Raw genomic sequence first — 17,126 nt, forward strand, 5'->3', positions numbered from 1 at the left:
AAGATCTGGCCACAGATCCCACCTTCCGTCCAGCAGCAGCTGGCTAGGGCTGAGAGTCAGCCGTCCCTCTCTGCAGGGCGGGGTTAACCATGCCCCCCGCCCCCTGCCGCCTCACCCCTGGCATTTATCATCACGTCGTTGCTGTCAGTTTTCGTATAGTGGCATTAAGAGAAAAAGTGAAATGTGTCTTGTCTCCATGTCTCTATCAAAAGTGGGAAAAAGGAAGATAGACCAGGAGGGCCGCGTCTTTCAAGAGAAGTGGGAGAGAGCGTATTTCTTCGTGGAAGTGCAGAATATTCCCACGTGTTTGATATGCAAACAGAGCATGTCCGTGTCCAAGGAGTACAACCTGCGGCGCCACTACCAGACGAACCACAGTAAGCACTACGACCAGTACACGGAGAAGATGCGCGACGAGAAGCTCCACGAGCTGAAGAAAGGGCTCCGGAAGTACCTCCTGGGGTCACCCGAAATCGCGGGTCCCGAGCAGAAACAGGCGCTCGCGGCCACCGTGAGCCCGAAGGAAACCACGGCCGCCGCGCAGCCCGTAGAAGACGTGGCCGGGCACTTATGGGAGAAGTTACGCGAAAAAATCAAGTCGTTCGTGGCCTACTCTATTGCGATCGACGAGATCACGGACATCAATAACACCACGCAGCTGGCCATATTCATCCGCGGCGTGGATGAGAACTTCGACGTGTCAGAGGAGCTCTTGGATACGGTGCCCATGACAGGGACGAAATCCGGCAACGAGATGTTTCTGCGCGTCGAGAAGAGCCTGAAGAGGTTTAACGTCGACTGGTCAAAACTGGTCAGCGTGGCCTCCACGGGCACCCCCGCCATGGTGGACGTGAACGACGGCCTGGTCACGAAACTCAAGTCCAAGGTGGCCACCGTCTGCAAGGACTCGGACCTCAAGTCCGTCTGCTGCATCATTCACCCGGAATCGCTCTGTGCGCAGAAGCTGAAGATGGACCACGTCATGAGCGTGGTGGTGAGCTCGGTGAACTGGATATGCTCGCGCGGGCTGAACCACAGCGCGTTCACGACGCTGCTGTATGAGCTGGACAGCCAGTACGGCAGCCTGCTCTACCACACCGAGATCAAGTGGCTCAGTCGCGGGCTGGTGCTCAAGCGGTTCTTTGAATCGCTGCAAGAAATCGACGCCTTCATGTCGTCCCGAGGCAAGCCCCTGCCTCAGCTGAGCTCTCCGGACTGGATCAGAGACTTGGCCTTCTTGGTCGACCTGACCACGCACCTGAACACGCTGAGCATCTCCCTCCAGGGGCACTCGCAGGTCGTCACGCAGATGTACGACCTCATCCGGGCGTTCCTGGCCAAGCTGTGCCTTTGGGAGACGCACCTGGCCCGGAACAACCTGGCCCACTTTCCCACGCTGAAGTCGGTCTCCAGACACGAAAGCGACGGCCTCAACTACATTCCCAAAATCGTGGAGCTGAAGACCGAGTTCCAGAAGAGGCTGTCTGACTTCAAAGTCCACGAAAGCGAACTGGCCCTGTTCAGCTCCCCGTTCTCCGTGAGGGTCGAGAGCGTGCACGAGGCGCTCCAGATGGAGGTCATTGACCTGCAGTGCAACACGGTGCTGAAGACGAAATACGACAAGGTCGGGGTCCCCGAGTTCTGCAAGTACCTGTGGGGCAGCTACCCGAGGTACAGGGTCCACTGCGCCAAGATCCTCTCCATGTTCGGGAGCACGTACATTTGCGAGCAGCTGTTCTCCATCATGAAACTGAGCAGGACGAAATTCTGCTCGCGGCTCAAGGACTCGCCGTGGGATTCCGTGCTCCACATCGCCACATGACGTGGAAGGCATGCCCGGCCGCGCCCCGCGGACGACTGGAACCCTCTGCATCCCAGGGACGGCGAGATGAGAAGACGATGTGTACGCGATTTCCACTTTCCAGTTCTTTCCACCTCGATTCGGAAACGCAACTTGCGGCATCCCACCCGTTCGTATGACATTCTATGCCTCCACACAGTCCGGTAAAGATCGCGAGCGTTTTATTGTGTCTCTGGTGGTTGCCTTTCCTTGCGGCGGGCGGGTTCCGCTCACCCCTGAGGCCGGCACACGGAAGTTGTAGGCCGCTCAACAGAGAAACAGAGAGAGAGGCGTGTATGCGTGGAGAGTAAGCGCGCACACATCTAGTCCCCCACTTTTTGCACGGTATCCCCTGCGATCTAACACGTTCGCACGCTGGGGGACGGTCCCTTGGAGACATTCGCCAACCGCAGTAGTCCTGTGTGATGTGTCCTCTGCCACGCCGACCCACAAAGGTAGGAGTTAAAAATGGACAATCCCACTTAGCAAGCAACACAGGCTTTCAAAGGCCAAGGGAGCTGAGGTTTGGAGGTGGTTTTGGTTTTTGGTTTTTTGGGTGTTTTGTTTTGTTTTGTTTTGTTTTTGGTAAACTTTATTTTGAGGGACTCCTGGCTGGCTCGGTCAGTAAAGCATCTGACTCTTGATCTCTGGGTGGTGAGTTCGAGCCCCAGGTTGGGTGCGGGGATGCCTTAAAAAACTAATAAACTGTGTTTTGAAGTAATTTCCAATTTACAGAGAAGTTGCAGAAATGAGAAAGGTATGAAGAACTCTTACCTGTTCTCTTGCCAGATTCTCATATGGTTGAAATTTTACCCCAATGCTTTATCACCTGTTCGTTTGGGCTCCCTCTCTCTCTTTCGTGTGTACGTGTGTGTGCGTGTGTACGTTGCCTATGAGTGTGTAGACATGAGTCTCTGAGTATAATGTGTGTTTAATCTTTTCTGAACCATTTGCGGGGGTTACATATATCCTCGCCCCCTGACTACTTAAGGGCTATTCCCGAACCACGACTTAGGGGCCAGTTCTAGTAAATCGAACACTGGTGTAATACTTTGATCTCATTTACCATAAACGACACTGTGCATGGTGTCCCTTGTGTTCTCACATGTTTGCAAGCTGGGGACAAGTCCCCTGGAGACTGTCCTGATGGCCTTCCCTTTATAGCACGGAACCCCTGGAGAGTTGGTTTTTGAAAGCACGTGTACAAACACACACACACACACACACATACAGTGTTCTTACTCTGTATTAGCCACTGGAATTAGTGACCCAAAATTGTGAACACTTTCCAGATTGGAGGAATTAATCTGACTAGGGAACAAAAAGGCTAAAGACCCCGACCTGGTGGTGACCCATTCAGGAAGCCATGGACCAAACACTTGCATAAAAATGAAGGGAGGCTGCAGGAGAGAGAGAAACCAAATTCCAGGCCATTTCCCACACAAGGGATCCGCCCCCCGCTGGAGCTCCAGTGCCTGTCCTCGGACCCAGGGAAAATGACCCCACCCTAGACGTTCCTGTCCTTGGCGGGTGGACTGCAGGTATGGCTGGATCTAGCTAGCTCAGAGGCTCCCTTTCTGGGGGGAGCAATGGGCTGGTTTACAGCAGGGTCAGGGGAGGCCGTCCCCCGTGTACCTGGGTACCCGTGTACCTGGGCTGATGTCCACACTGAGTACCAGAGGGGTCTCCCTGTGGACCCTGCAGGGAAAAGTCAGTCCCTCCCGTGATAGATCGGTAGCTAGAGCCCAGAGTGATTCAGTGACCGGCCAAGGTAACATGGCAGAGATGTGGTCAGGATTCAGACTAGGGCTGTGGGACGCCAAAGTCCACGTTATTCCATGACAGGTGGCTGTCCTGTGTGGCTTTCTGGTGATGAGCCCCTGAGAGGACAGCAGGGGACAGCCCGGGCTGCTTTCTGTGACTGGGCTCTCCATGGGCCGTTCTGCTTTGAATCACCTCCTACCGCCCCTAGCTTCCTTCTTCACCCTGCATGTGTGTTGGCACTGCAGTGGCCCAGGACCGTCACTCCGGCGACTGAGCCACGCCTGGGAGAGCTGACTGAGTGAGCAGTTGGTTTTCTGGGGTCGTGGACTGATGGGGCACCTCCAAATGAGAGCCCTTAGGAGCGGGGTGCTCGGGCCCAGCCCAGGAGGCGGGGGCTGGATTTGGTGGTCCCCATCAGTTCCTCGGGGCAGAGAGTACACAGCATCTCCCCCAAGGCCCTGTCTTCCCATCCCAGGGCGGCCAGAGGACACTGGTCACTCCTCCAACACAGGCCTGGGGTGGGGGCGGGGGGCTGGAGCTCTGGAAGCCAGGCCCCTGTCGCCTCCCTCCTCTGAGCGCCCATCGGCCACAGCACCCGCCGCTAGGGCTGAGCGACAGACCAGGAGCTCTGCGGGGTCAGGAGAGAATAATGGGTCCCGTAGGGCTTTGGAACCAGAAAGAAAAGCCTCCCTCCACCTCCCAGCTTTGCCACCCACTTGCCATATCACCCTGAAAACCCGCTTACATTTTCTGAGGCTTGGCTTCCACCACCATAAACCTGACAGGGTTGTTCTCAGAACCAAAAACAAGGTAAAGAATGAGCCCCGCATTGTGCCTGGCCCCGAGAAAATTCCCGGCACACACACACCAGGCAGCACACACACACCAGCTGCTGCCGTAACTCAGGCCCCTATAGGCGTGCCTGCTCGGCGCTCTCCCTAGGTTCCCCTGGGGGACGGCAGAGGCCCCCCTGCCCTCAGGCCCCTGCACCCCCCCACCCCCTCCTCAGCAGGCAACAGTGGGGCCAGCACAAGGCCACCTCCAGGGGACCAGGAATGCAGGAAACCATGAGAAAAACATTTGATCAGGAACTTAGCTTGGAAAAAATGAAACTACAAATTAGGAAAATCAGTATTTTTATCTCACACAGTTTGTTTTTTTTAATCATACTTGCGACTGAACAAGCAAAGAGGTTGGGATGGTTGGTTTTTCATTCTCCCACAGCTTCGCATGCTAGCGCGGGAGGGGCTGGACTTTTCCAGCACACCGAGTGTGCAAAAAGCAGAGGAAGGGCTCCGGGATGTTCTCAAGGCCTGGGTCAGTCTTTGTGCTGGTCAAATTATTCTCTTGAGAAGCACGGGTCCCCTTATCTCAAAGGGACCAGCCTTGCCCATTGTCTTGAGCCACCTCCCCTATGGGCGGGGCCCCCCTCCCCCCTGCCTTCCTCTTAAGCTGCTGCTTTTGCAAGAATTGCAGCCCAGGTTGCACCCTGGTGTCTTTGCATTTTGCAGAAGATCACCAGCAAAGACTTTGAGGCCATGGGCTGGCAGCAGGGCTGGTGGGGCCGGCAAGGGACGGTGCATCAGTGAGGGACTGCTTTCTGGTAGAGCTCTAACTGGGCAGTGAATAACCATCTCCCTATACCTAGATGACAATTCTTCTTTGTCACCGAACTAAGGGGCACACAGGGCGCGCTGCGGCACCCTTCTTCAGAACTCTTCTGCAGTGGGACCCCAGTTTTAGCAGGCAGCTTCTGCCCAAACAGCCAGCGCGGGGCGGGGGGGGCGGGGGGACCAGGGGTTCCTATTGCACTTGGCCCCGTGCAAACTTAGTCTCGGCCAAGGCCAGGGCAGTGTGCCAACGGACCTCGACCTCGGTTCCTGCAACTTCCCCCAGCCTCCCGCCGCAGCAGAGCGCACAGTCCACGCTCCCAATTCTATAAATAACCCCAAGGGCATGCCAGCCCGGTCCGCCCGGCTGCTCTGCAGGACCTCTGCCCACTCCCTGCAGCATTAACTGAGAGCGCGGAACAGTTAGCCGGGCGGGGCCGGGCTGCCCGAGGCATCCAGACTTCTGGATCTGTACAGGTGTATACAGGGAGGGGGCGGGGCAGGGAGGAGAAGCCAGGACACCACCTCGGGGAAGCCGCCCGGCCTCAGACCTCGGACGCCAGCTTCCGCTTGGTGCTCTCGCTGCAGCGGTGCAGGATGAGGTCTGCGCTGGGACGCGGGGGCACCGCGGGCTGTGGCTTTGCGCGCTCGCTCTCCCGCTGCTCCCCTGCGGCGGAATGCAGGGGCCTGATGAGAGGCCCCGCCCCACCCTCCAGGCCCCACCCCGGACCCCGCCTCCCCGGTCAGCCCCGCCTCCAGACCGCTCAGGACTCTCACGCCGCGCCCCTGGCCCCACCCCTTTCCCCGCCCCATCCTCTAGGCTCCGCCCCAAGAAAGCCCGCCCCCAGGCCGCCGCGGGGACTCTCGGCATCCGCTCCCGGCGCTCTGCGGCCCCAGCCCCGCCCCCTCCTCCAGGCCCCGCCCCGCCCCAGGCCCCGCCCCCGCCCCAGGCGGCCGGCCGCACTCACCGAGCGGGCTGGCTGCGCTCTGCGGTCCCGGCCGCCCCGGGCGGCGACGCTGCTGCAGATAGCGGACACTGTTGCGCCGGTAGGTGTCCTGGCTGAGGCGCTTCCGCGACCGCTGGTGGATGCTGTGCGCGTTGCGGATGGACGACCTGGGCGCAGCGGGACGGGGGCGTTACTCAGGCCGGGCCACCCTCGCTGCGCCCGCGTCCCTGCCTGCGGGGACTCGCATGACCCGCCCTGGGGCCCAACGACTGGCCCCGGGCTGTGGGGAGCGGGGCGGGGACCCCACACGACGGGGCGGGGCCCCCACACGACGGGGCGGGGCTGGAGGTCCATTTCCCACGCCCCTCGCCCGCCTTCAGCCCGGCCCCTCCCAGCAAGCCCTTTGGACTGCCGCCGCCCTGCCCTCGAGGGCCAGCCCCAGGCACGCGGGGCGTCGACGTGTTCACCTGCACCCCCACACCCCTGCGTTCCCACCGCCCCCGTGCCGGCCCCACGGTGGGGGAGGGCACGTCCACCCTCGATCCTGCGAGGGCGCCGTCTCCCCGGCTGGCTGGAGTGCCCCCCTCCCCGGCACGGCCAATCCAGGGCCTGCACCCACAGAGGGGACCCGTGGCACCCCCTCCTCACCCCCGTCCAGTCCCGGGACCCGCGCTCACCGCCGGGGAGGTGCCCCTCGGCTCTTGATCTGCCGTTGGGCGTGGGCTACGTCCTGCCCGGACTTCTGTAGGTACATGGACGGGAAGTAGCCTGTGATGTCGTCTTTCCTGCAACAGAGGCAGCCCTTGAAGCCCCCGCAGTCAGGGAGGGAGCGGGGGGGGGGGACGCTCAGGGGTCCCTCTAAACAACTGGGGTTAAGGCAGCTGGAGGTTGCAGACACCCTGAAGCCTGGCCAACACCAGACCCTGTCCTGCCGCGCCTCAGTTTCTTTAACTGTGCAAAACAGGCCCCCCAGCCATGATGTTGGTAGTTCGAGGAAGTTAGCAGGTCCAACTTGCCCCCCAGGGACATGTGTTTGCAGTAAAACATCTGCCACCCCGTGTATTTGTTTTTTCTTTCAAAGCCACGGCTTCCTGTGTCTAAGAACTTTTACCTGCCCCCAGGTCACCAAGTTCCCCTATGCTTTCCTCCAAAAGCTTTTAAATTTGGGGTTTTGTGCTTGGTCATTAAGAGATATCCTCCTGCCTCCGAGCCCCCAGCCCGGCCAATGACCATTGGGTGCTGTGGCCACGAGCTGCAAGCCAAGCTGAGGACAGGCCCTAGGACTCCAGGCTCTGAAGGGGTGTCCAAGGACTTGGGGAGGCCCAGTGGGTCTGAGAAGATGCCTCTGCGAGTCCCCAGGAGGAATGACCAGACAAGAGTCAGTGACAACCAAAGATTTAAAAGCAAAAAGCTTCTCAAGTAAAATAATGAACGCAACAATGAATCGTGTTGGAGAAAGAACAACAGATGGCGAGGTGACCCCAAGTCACAAAGGACAAGGACACGGAACCCTGAGAGCCGGGTTGGGCGGGATAGTCACTGATCTGCTACCAAAATGGAAACTGAGTCCAGAGAGAGGCGGTGGCTTACCTGGAGTCCCACTCGCCATTGAGCATGGAGCCCAAACAGACCAGCCCCTGGGCCAGGGCTGACCCTCGGGGTGGGCACAGGGAGAGGGGGGGAGGTAGGGACGCTCTCCTACCTGATGACCCACCAACCATCCAGGAGCTTATGAATGACTTCGATGGCTTCTCCCTCCTGCAGAGACACTTCGTCCTCCATCTCCGCGGTATAGGCTTTGATGGTGACATAGGGCTCACCTGGTTGGCCGCCCGGGCAGAGGCACGGTGTGAGGGTCGACCCAGCACCTGCCTGCCTCCCCTCCTCTGCTCTCTGGGTCCCGAGGCTTCCTCCAGCAAGAGCCCAGGACCGCCCTCTCCTGCTGGTCCCTGCTGGTCTCCCTCTGCAGGCTCCTGCCCCCCACTCGTGGGTCACCTGCAGTTCTGCCCTCTGCCCGCGACACCCCCCACCATCCACATCAAGGGCCAGGCACCTCAATAGGCCGCGTGGCCAGGCAAGCAGTGCAGGGGTGGAGCTCCCGTCCACGGGGGACCTGAGCCCCTTGACCCGGCATCCATGCCTTTACCGGGTTTTCCACAGGTGCCATAAATCCGCATTCGGTTGTGAAATCTCTCCTTTTTAAAATACGGGTGAACTAACTTATCTCCACCTCCCCATGGGCCCCATCCAGCTCGGGGGGCTGCCGGTTCTCCCCTTGATGTCAGCGAGGACGCCCCCGCCTCCGGGCAGTACTCCTTCCTGAATCGCAGAGCTGCTCATCCGCCCACTTCCCGCTGCACCTGGCCAGAGCTGGACCCACCCCTACTCTACCTCCTGGTTCTCTGTCCTGCCTAAGGGCACCACCTCCTACCTGGGCCTATCGAGCCAGACTCTGGGGTCTCCACCGTGACCTCACTGTCCACCCCACAATCCTAGCCAACCCCAAAGTGGATATGATTGTATCCGGTTTCTGAAGAGCCCGGAGCCCCTCTGGTCCCCTGCCCCTCACATCCTTACGGCCATGGAGGGCAGAACACACCTTCGTAGTTGGGCTCGGGGTCCTCTGACTCGTCAGGACTGTCCAGGGGTTCCAAGTAGGACGCCGGGACCCAACCTCGCTTTGTCTTCGTTTGGCAAAACCACCAGCCTGCGGGGGGGGGGGGGCAGAAGTCTGGGTGGGCGTGGCAGCCTCCCTCACGCCCCAGGGTGGTAAGGACAGCAGGACACACACACACTGACATGCAACACTCAGATTCAGAAATGTCACCTGTCCCACACTCCATGCACGCGGGTCACAGGGTTATAGCCCAGAGTCTGCTTCCCACCCAGGACAACCATAAGCTGGCCTGGCCACTTAGACCTAACCCCCGGGGATGCACAGATGCCCAAACACTCCCCTGGGGGGCTGGGGAGGCGCCCTCAGCGTGGGGAGGACAGTCGGGGCCCCCCCGAAGGAACCACGAGCCCGTCCGTGAGGAGGGTCCCAGCAGGGCAGGGAGACTGACCGCTCTCACTCTTCTCTACGACATCCACCACGTCCCCCGTGGCCAGAGCCATCTGGGAGCCTGAAGTCTTCTCGAAGTCAGCGATGGCCCTGTACGTCTGCAGGATGATGGGGCCCGTGATGTCTGGACAGAAGGAGAGTGGGGTGAGCGGACAGGGGCGGATGGGCTGCCTCCTCCAGGCAGTCCCCTGCACGGGCCGCCGGAACTGGACCCCCCCCTGCCAACCGGAAAGCAGCCGACACCAGCCGGTCTTGGCAGCCCCGCATTGACGGAGCACCTGCTGTGTTCCTGACACTAATCACACACCCAACACACGCTCTTTCTTACTCAATGAGGTTAGTGAGCAGCCCCCCCAGGGCCCTAATGTGCACGCTGATCGCCCCAGGATCTTGCTGGAACACGGGTTCTGATGCCATAGGTCTGCAGTGGGACCTGAGAGTCTGCATTTCTAACCGGCCCCCCAGGTCTTGCTCCTGCGCTATATTATGGACAGAAATACGTCTCTTCCTCCCTCCCTAAAATTCACATGTTGAAGCCCTAAGCCCCAGTACCTTTAGAATCTGTATCTGGAGTTAGAGCCTTTAAGGAAGAGATAGGGATGGGGCCCTGACCCCATAGGACTGGTGCCCTACACCCCGATCTCAGACTCCCAGCCTCCAGAACGGTGAGAAAATTCATTTCTGTCATTTAAGACCCTGCCGCCCTCCTCCCCCAGGTCTGTGGTGCTTAGGCCCGCGTAGACTAAGACACTGCTGGGCCCCAGACCATACCCTGAGTGGCCCATGGACCCCATCCAGGCATCCCACTGACTGGTCGAAATCCTGCTCCCCATTTCATGGCTGCCTTGACCTGAGTCCCCAGGTAAATCAAGGCTCCATGTGTCCAGCTGTGAAATGGGGCTAATAGCACTTTGGTCCCTACTTCCTGTTGGTACAGAGATGATTACAATGTGTTAATACGTGCAAGACATTTAAAATAGGGCCTGGGACAGAGTGAGTCCTTAATCAAGGTCAGGTTGTATTAGTAACAATTATCGGCCATACAGATCGGACACCGAGAGCCCTGACAGCCGCTTCCACCCCCAGACCTGGTCATTCATTCGGCCACGACATCGCTGGCTGTCGGGAGCCAGGGTTGGGCTGGGCTCAGCAGCCGCAGATGGGAGCTCCGAAAGCTTCACTTGATGCCCAACGACCCCCAAAGACCCCCAGCCTTTAGCGCAAGCCACCGAGACACCTCCCCACCACCCCAGCCCTTTTCCCTGCAGAGACTGTGCTCAGGATCCTATATCATATCCCAGTCCCCGTGGGGTGACCTACAGGTGGCTGTCCCCGCCACGCACCCGAAACGCTGTTGTTGTCTTTCGGCACCAGGTAGGTCTCTGGTTTTTTCGTCCTGCAGGAAAGAAGAGTCTGGGTTAGGTGTGCAGCTTCCCAGAGGGGAGCAGAAGCTCCAGGCAGACCTACAGAAGAACTTCCCAAGCGGAAAAGGAATGTAGGGGCTATGGGGCTGCTGCGGAGGGAAGGAAGCCACAGGATGGGCAAGGAGAGCCCCCCCCGCCCCGCCTTCTGCAGACCCAAAGGAGGAGGCAACAGCTGAACGCAGGTGAGGCACTCTGGTCCGGGAAAGGCTCTTGTCACCTCGGGGGGCAGCTCCCTTCTTCCGGGGCCTCAGGGCAGCGGCCGACGGGAGATGGGCATCCCCGCCACCCAGGCCCCTGGGTGCTGCGCTGTCCTGCCCTGGGTCGGGGGGGTTGTTCAGCAGAGCTGTGTGTTCCCCAGGCCTCCCCCATACTCAGCGAGCCGAGAGGGACAGAGAGAGGGACCTTCCCCAGCAGGACGGCACATGGGACCTCCCTCGGCTTCTCCGATGCTTTCCACCAACAGTGGCCACCAGCCCTCCCCGCACTCCCACCCCCGGGGACTCTGCGCTTCACACTTTGTAAATGCTCCCCCCGACCCCCATTCCTCCCTCTGGCCCTTCCCACCCCGCTACTGATGGGGAAACTGCTTTCAGAAGGCAAGCTGAGGCTGTGGACCTAGGAGGGCGGACCCCCAGCCCAGAGAGCTCCCCCACCCCAGACCCAGCACCGGGAGGCTCAGCGGGCTCCAGGCAGAGACTTGGCAGGGATGCTGGGGGCAAGGGGGGTACAGTTTCCAGGTCACACAGGCCAGAGTTGGAATCCTTCCTCCTTCTCTTTTGGGCTGTGTGACTTTGGGCGAGTCGCCTCCCCTCTCTGAACTTGACTTATCTGTCCTAGTGGGGAGGTCCCGCACCCCTCCCCAGGCAGAGCTCACCACCGCCCTTCCCTCTTCCACTTCAGGGCCGGAATGAGGGGCCACTCACTGGCTGTCCGTGGGGAGCTTGAGGTCATCGGGGCGCACCTTGAAGAAGTCGAGGAGGTGGGGGCAGCGGGAGATCTTGACCGGCAGGCTCATGAGGGCGTTGCAGTACTCGGTGAGGGTGCCCTGGCGGCTCTCTGCGGCCCGCTGCCCATCGAACCACCGGGGGGCTGGAGGGGCCCAGGAGGGACAGCAGAGGACCCGTGAGCACACGCCCAAGTCCCCGAGGGGGCGGGAGGAGGGGGGCGCAGCTGGGTAGGGCAGGCCAAGGGGGCCAGGCCGGGGGACCCTGCTCCTCACCTGGCAGGTGGGGGATGATCCTGTTCTGTGGGTTGATGTCCCCCGCCTCGATAGGAAACATTTCCTTTAACAGTTTCTGGACACAAAAGAAAAGGTGAAGGCACCCACTCGGAAACGACTCCTCACCTGGCTTGGGCTAGACACTCCGGCTGCCGTCCTGGGTCCTCTCTTTCTGTCCCACCTTACGCTCACGCCACCAGCAGATCCTTCCGGTTCTACTCCTGAAATCTGTCCAGAATCTGACCCTTGTCACTACCCACACAGCCGCCACCTCGATCTGAGCTTCCACTGAGCCCGGACCTACACCCCCTTCCATCTTTGTCCTCAATCCAGCACCCTCTTCACACTTAAACTGGATCCTGTCTCTCCTCTGCCCAGAGCCCTCCCTGACTCTCAGCTCACTCAGACTGGAAGCCAGAGGCTTCACGTTCGTCTCCAAGGCCCCACAAACCTGTCCCCGCCTGCCTCACTTACCTCCCTGGCCACCACCCACCCCTCCCTTGTTCCCTGTGCTTCCGGCATCTCTGAATATTGCAGGCCCACTCCTGCCCCAGGGCCTTTGCACTTGCTCTTCCCATTCTTCCCCCCTTTACTTGCGCTTTCTCTTTCTCTTGTCCTTCTTCAAGTCTTTGCTCAGATGTCACCCCCTCAGTGAAACTTTCTCCCTGGCAATTTCCCCTCCTAGCTCAGTCCTCCCATCCCCCACCCTCCCCCGCTTTATTTCCTCTACAGTTCTGATGACTGTCTAACATACTGTGTAAATTCCTTGCGTTTTGTTTGTTAACCTGACTCCTCCGCTAGAACTGAAGGTCCACAAGGGAGGGCAAGGACTTGTATCTTTTTTATGCCCCCGTCACCTTCAGAGCATCTCCCGCTCACCAAGTAGGACGCGCCGGGCACTCAGGGGGTGCTCGGTAAATAGTTGTTGAGTGAACGAACAAGTCCACCAGTCAGTAAAAGGGGCTAATCCTACATTGAAACAACCCAGGACAGTTTAAAGAGGAGAGACAGCGTCGCATACACATCAGTATGGACCAGTCTCAAAAACACGACCTAGTAACAGGAACAAGGCAGAGAAGGAAACAGCCACGATGCTGATGGCTTCTGGAAAACCTGCGGAAAATGCACGCTTAACACGACTCTGTCTTGTTCTTGGACTTGTGTGTGTGTGTCTGTGTGTCTGTGTGTGTGTGTGTCTGTGGGTGTCCATCCAGGGCTGGAGCTGGGACAAGGGCAGGGGATAAAGGGTGCTTTCCACTTCTTTTGTATTGTTTTATTTTCTATATCTTAAAAAAGGCTTGTGGGTCGGGACACCTGGGTGGCTCAGTGGGTTAAGCCTCTGCCTTCGGCTCAGGTCCTGATCTCAGGGTCCTGGGATCGAGCCCCACATCGGGCTCTCTGCTCAGCGGGGAGCCTGCTTCCCCCCCCCCCCCACTGCCTGTCTCTGCCTACTTGTGATCTCTGTCTGTCAAATAAATTTTAAAAATCTTAAAAAAAAAAAAAAAAGGCTTGTGGGACGCCTGGCTTGTTCAGTCGGTTAAGCATCTTCCTTCGGCTCAGGTCATGATCCCCAGGTCCTGGGTTCGAGCCCCGATTCAAGCTCCCTGCTCAGTGGGGAGCCTGCTTCTCCCTCTGTCTGTCATTCCCCCTGCTTGTGCTCCTCTCTCCCTCTTTTTCTCCCTCTCTCTCTGTCAACTACATAAATGAAATCTTTTTTAAAAATGCTAAGTTTATGTTCTGTGTATTTTATCCCATTAAAACATACTTTAAGAAAATCTTGCCATTTGCGGCCACAGTGGATGGAACTAGAGGGTATTATGCTAATGAAGCAAAATAAGCCAATCAGAGAAAGACTATTACCATATGATTTCACTCATATGTGGAATTTAAGAAACAGGACGGAGGACTCATAGGGGAAGGGAGGGAAAAAGAAAAAATGAAATCAGAGAGGGAGACAAACCATAAGAGACTCTCAACTCTAGGAAACACTGAGGGTGGCTGGAGCGGAGAGAGGTGGGGGGACAGGGGGACGGGGCAACCGGTGAGGGACACTGAGGAGGGCACGTGATGCGATGAGCACGGGGTGTTATACGCAAATGATGAACCACTGGCCTCTACCTCTGAAACTAATTATACAGTATATGTTAACTAATTGAATTTACGTTAAAAAAAATAAAAAATAAAACATGCTCTAAGGAAAATGTTCTAAGTTAAGGAATAATGCCCCTCCGTTGTGGGCTGGGGGTGCTCTGGGTTCCTCCCTTCCTGGCCAGCACCTGGGCCACCCTCCTCCTGGAAGGGCAGAGCTGGGACTGGGTGCGACGTCACCTCCCCGACACACACACACACACGCACATGCACATACATGTGCGCGCAGGGCACTCACGTGTAACTCGTAAATCTCCGTGAACTTCCGGTAGACCACCTTCTCAGACAGGTCCTGCCACTTCACCAGGAACATGTACACCTGGGGGGGGGACTCGTTCAGCTTCCTGGGGGAGCCCATGGGACTTGGGGGCAGGGGTGGGGTGGAGAGCAGGGAGAGCACTCTCTGGGGTGACCTGGGTGACTGAGAGGGCACCGACTTCAGGGACCCCGGAGCTCCTGCTCTCCAGCTTTAGGACCTGGGGCGAGATGTTCAGCTCCTCCCAAATGAACTCAAATTCCTCATCTGTAAGTTGGAGACACAGGGGCTCCTGGGGTTGGCAGGAGAGTTACAGGCGGCGAGACAGAAGAGCCTGGGCTCAGACCGTTCGAGAACTTGGGGAGAGACTGTATGGTCCCATTTCTACCGCACGTCCAGAAGAGACAATCTACCCAGACAGAAGGTAGATTAGTGGTTGCGGGGGCTGGGCTGGGAATGGGGGTTCCTAATGGGTCTGGGGTTTCTTTGGGGTGTGACAAAAATCTAATATTGTCTCCGTGAGGGGCACCTGGGTGGCACAATCAGTTAAGCTTCCGACTCTTGGATGGGGCTCAGGTCGTGATCTCGGGGTTGTGAGATCGAACCCCACGTTGGGCTCCCTGCTCTGCTTGGAATTCTCTCTCCCTGTCCCTCTGACCCTCCTGCTCATGCTCTCTCTCTCTCTCAAATAAATACATCAAATTAATAAATATATTTAAGGGGCGCCTGGGTGGCTCAGTGGGTTAAAGCCTCTGCCTTCGGCTCAGGTCATGATCCCAGGGTCCTGGGATGGAGCCCCACATTGGGCTCTCTGCTCAGCAGGGAGTCTGCTTCCTCCCCCCTCTCTCTGCCTGCCTCTCTGCCTACCTGTGATCTCTGCCAAATAAATAAATAAAATCTTTAAATATATATATATTTAAAAAATATATATATATATATAAATTGAATGGTTGCACAACTTTGTGACTATTAAAAACCACTGAGTTGTACAATTTATCTAGGTGAATTATAGCTCAATGAAGACATTATTAGAAAAAAAGGAAAGGAAACTTGGTGAGTAGAAACCAAAAGAGAACTGGGAGAGTTCTACTGAGCCACAAAAAGGAACAAATCACTGACAGGTGCATCCACACAGTGAGTCTCGGAAGCATTCCACTAAGTGAAAGGACACAAAAGGCCACCCACGTGGCAGGTAGGATTTCCTTTCTAGGACATTCTGGAACAAGGGCCACTCACTCAAGGTGGACAGAGATCAGAACAGAGGTAGCATCCGGGGGCTGGTGGAGGAGTAAGTGGGGAGTGAGAGACTCTGGGGCTGATGGCGGCAATCTCTACCTTGATGAGGGTTTGGATTACCTTGGGACATTCTGCAAAAGCATCCCTAAGATGGGTGGATTTCATTTTACATAAATTTTACATCAAAAGAGAAAAAAACAAAAGCAAACAAAAAACAAACTAGGGGCGCCTGGCTGGCCGAGTGAGTGAAAGACGCCACTCCTGATCTCAGGGTCATGAGTTCGAGCCCCGTGTTGGGTGTAGAGATGACATAGAGAAATAAAACTTAAAACCAAACAAACAAGGAGTGACCCAGATCAAGGGCGTCTGGAGAGTCGGGACGAGGACTGAAATGCTGCAGGTGGTCCTGGGCTGGATCCCAGACCCTGGCGCATTCTTACTACAGGAGAAGCAGGGGAATGGGTGAACGCTGAGTGAAGTCAGTGGGTCGGGGGACCGGGTTTCATCCACACTAACTTGCTGCTGTTGACGCATCTGCACTGCGGTGACGGAAGAGAATGCTTCTGATTTTAAGAAACACACAGTCGAGGGGCGCCTGGGTGGCTCAGTGGGTTAAAGCCTCTGCCTTCAGCTCAGGTCATGATCTCAGAGTTCTGGGATGGAGCCCCACATCGGGCTCCCTGCTTGGCAGGAAGCCTGCTTCTCCCTCTCCCACTCCCCCTGCTTGTGTGCCCTCTCTCGCTGTGTCTGTCAAATAAATAGATAAAATCTTTTAAAAATATATTTCACAATTTAAAGTGAAGAAAGAGAATAAAGGTCTTCGGTAGGATAATACATGTACCCTAGAAATACCATACAAGACGAAGCCGAGTTCCTCCCTGGCCTTCCTCCGGGCCTGGGGCCCCTGTGGTGGGGTGGGGTGGGGTGGACATGTCTGGGCAGATGCATCCCAGTGTCCCAGGACAGCAGATGAGGGAAGGGGACACTTTGGGCCCTTTGGTGGTGTCACCTCCTGGAGGGGATCCCACTGCAGTGTAACTGACCCCAGGGCCGGCCGGCGGAGACAGAGGGTTGCCGGCAGTCGTCGTCCCTCCCGGAGGACCGCTCCCTGAAACCGGGGATGGTCAGGGAGGGCTGCCCGGAGGAGCGCGCCCCGCAGTGGCGCGCTGGGCTGCCCCGACGCGAACCGGGAGCCGTCGGGGCCTCCCGGCTGGGGCGCGGGAGCACGGAGTGAGGTCGGCTGGCGGGGTCGGGGGTGGGGGCGCAAGGCCGCGCGTCCTCGAGGGCCCCGGGGTGCCGGGTGCGCGCGTTTCAGGGGCGCACATGCAGGCGCACGCCAACGGGCCGGGGCCCCGGGGACAGGGCCGTGTGGCACCTGCGCTTCCGCGACGCGGCCCCCCGCGGGGCCCCCCCGCAGGCCCCCCCCCCGCAGGGCCCCCCCGCAGGGCCCCCCGCAGGGCGCCGCGGGCTACTCACGTAGTGCTGGCTGGGGACGAAGCGCTTCTCGAAGCCCAGAAGGGCGATGTGGCGGATGAAGGTGTCCCCCATGGTTGGACTGCGGGGCCTCCCCTCGGCGGGGCGCTCCCTGGCTGGGCCTTAAATGCGGGGGAAAGAGGAA

At 58.1% G+C, this 17,126-nt stretch overlaps 2 protein-coding genes across 5 annotated transcripts in view; one reads left to right on the top strand and one right to left on the bottom strand.

Annotated features, from left to right (window-relative positions):
* LOC116876324 (general transcription factor II-I repeat domain-containing protein 2) overlaps nt 1-1,965 on the top strand; it is a 32,439-nt gene extending 30,474 nt beyond the window's left edge. For 2 of the 3 annotated variants that reach the window (XM_032872389.1, XM_032872390.1), the window contains exon 16: nt 213-1,965. In XM_032872389.1, coding sequence (XP_032728280.1) covers nt 213-1,822 — 1,610 coding nt within the window. In that variant the 3' untranslated portion in view covers nt 1,823-1,965. The remainder of the gene's footprint in view (nt 1-212) is intronic. The other variant, XM_032872391.1, reaches the window with a different exon arrangement.
* A 3,555-nt stretch (nt 1,966-5,520) lies between these two features.
* Nucleotides 5,521-17,126, bottom strand: NCF1 (neutrophil cytosolic factor 1). Of its 2 annotated transcripts, none has more exons than XM_032872396.1 (11): nt 16,985-17,126; nt 14,255-14,335; nt 11,869-11,944; nt 11,573-11,738; nt 10,569-10,621; nt 9,236-9,349; nt 8,761-8,868; nt 7,864-7,981; nt 6,839-6,946; nt 6,183-6,328; nt 5,521-5,881 (listed from the first exon to the last, which is right to left on the bottom strand). In XM_032872396.1, exons 1-11 carry the CDS (start codon nt 17,054-17,056, stop codon nt 5,760-5,762), a joined length of 1,164 nt encoding a protein of 387 aa, XP_032728287.1. In that variant the 5' UTR covers nt 17,057-17,126; the 3' UTR covers nt 5,521-5,759. The 2 variants fall into 2 exon arrangements, with proteins under 2 accessions (XP_032728287.1, XP_032728286.1); XM_032872395.1 differs by having other exon boundaries at nt 5,522-5,881; nt 9,227-9,349.

The sequence above is a fragment of the Lontra canadensis genome, unplaced genomic scaffold (assembly GCF_010015895.1).
Source record: "Lontra canadensis isolate GAN:19392208 unplaced genomic scaffold, GSC_riverotter_1.0 scaffold45, whole genome shotgun sequence".
Lineage (NCBI taxonomy): Eukaryota > Metazoa > Chordata > Mammalia > Carnivora > Mustelidae > Lontra > Lontra canadensis.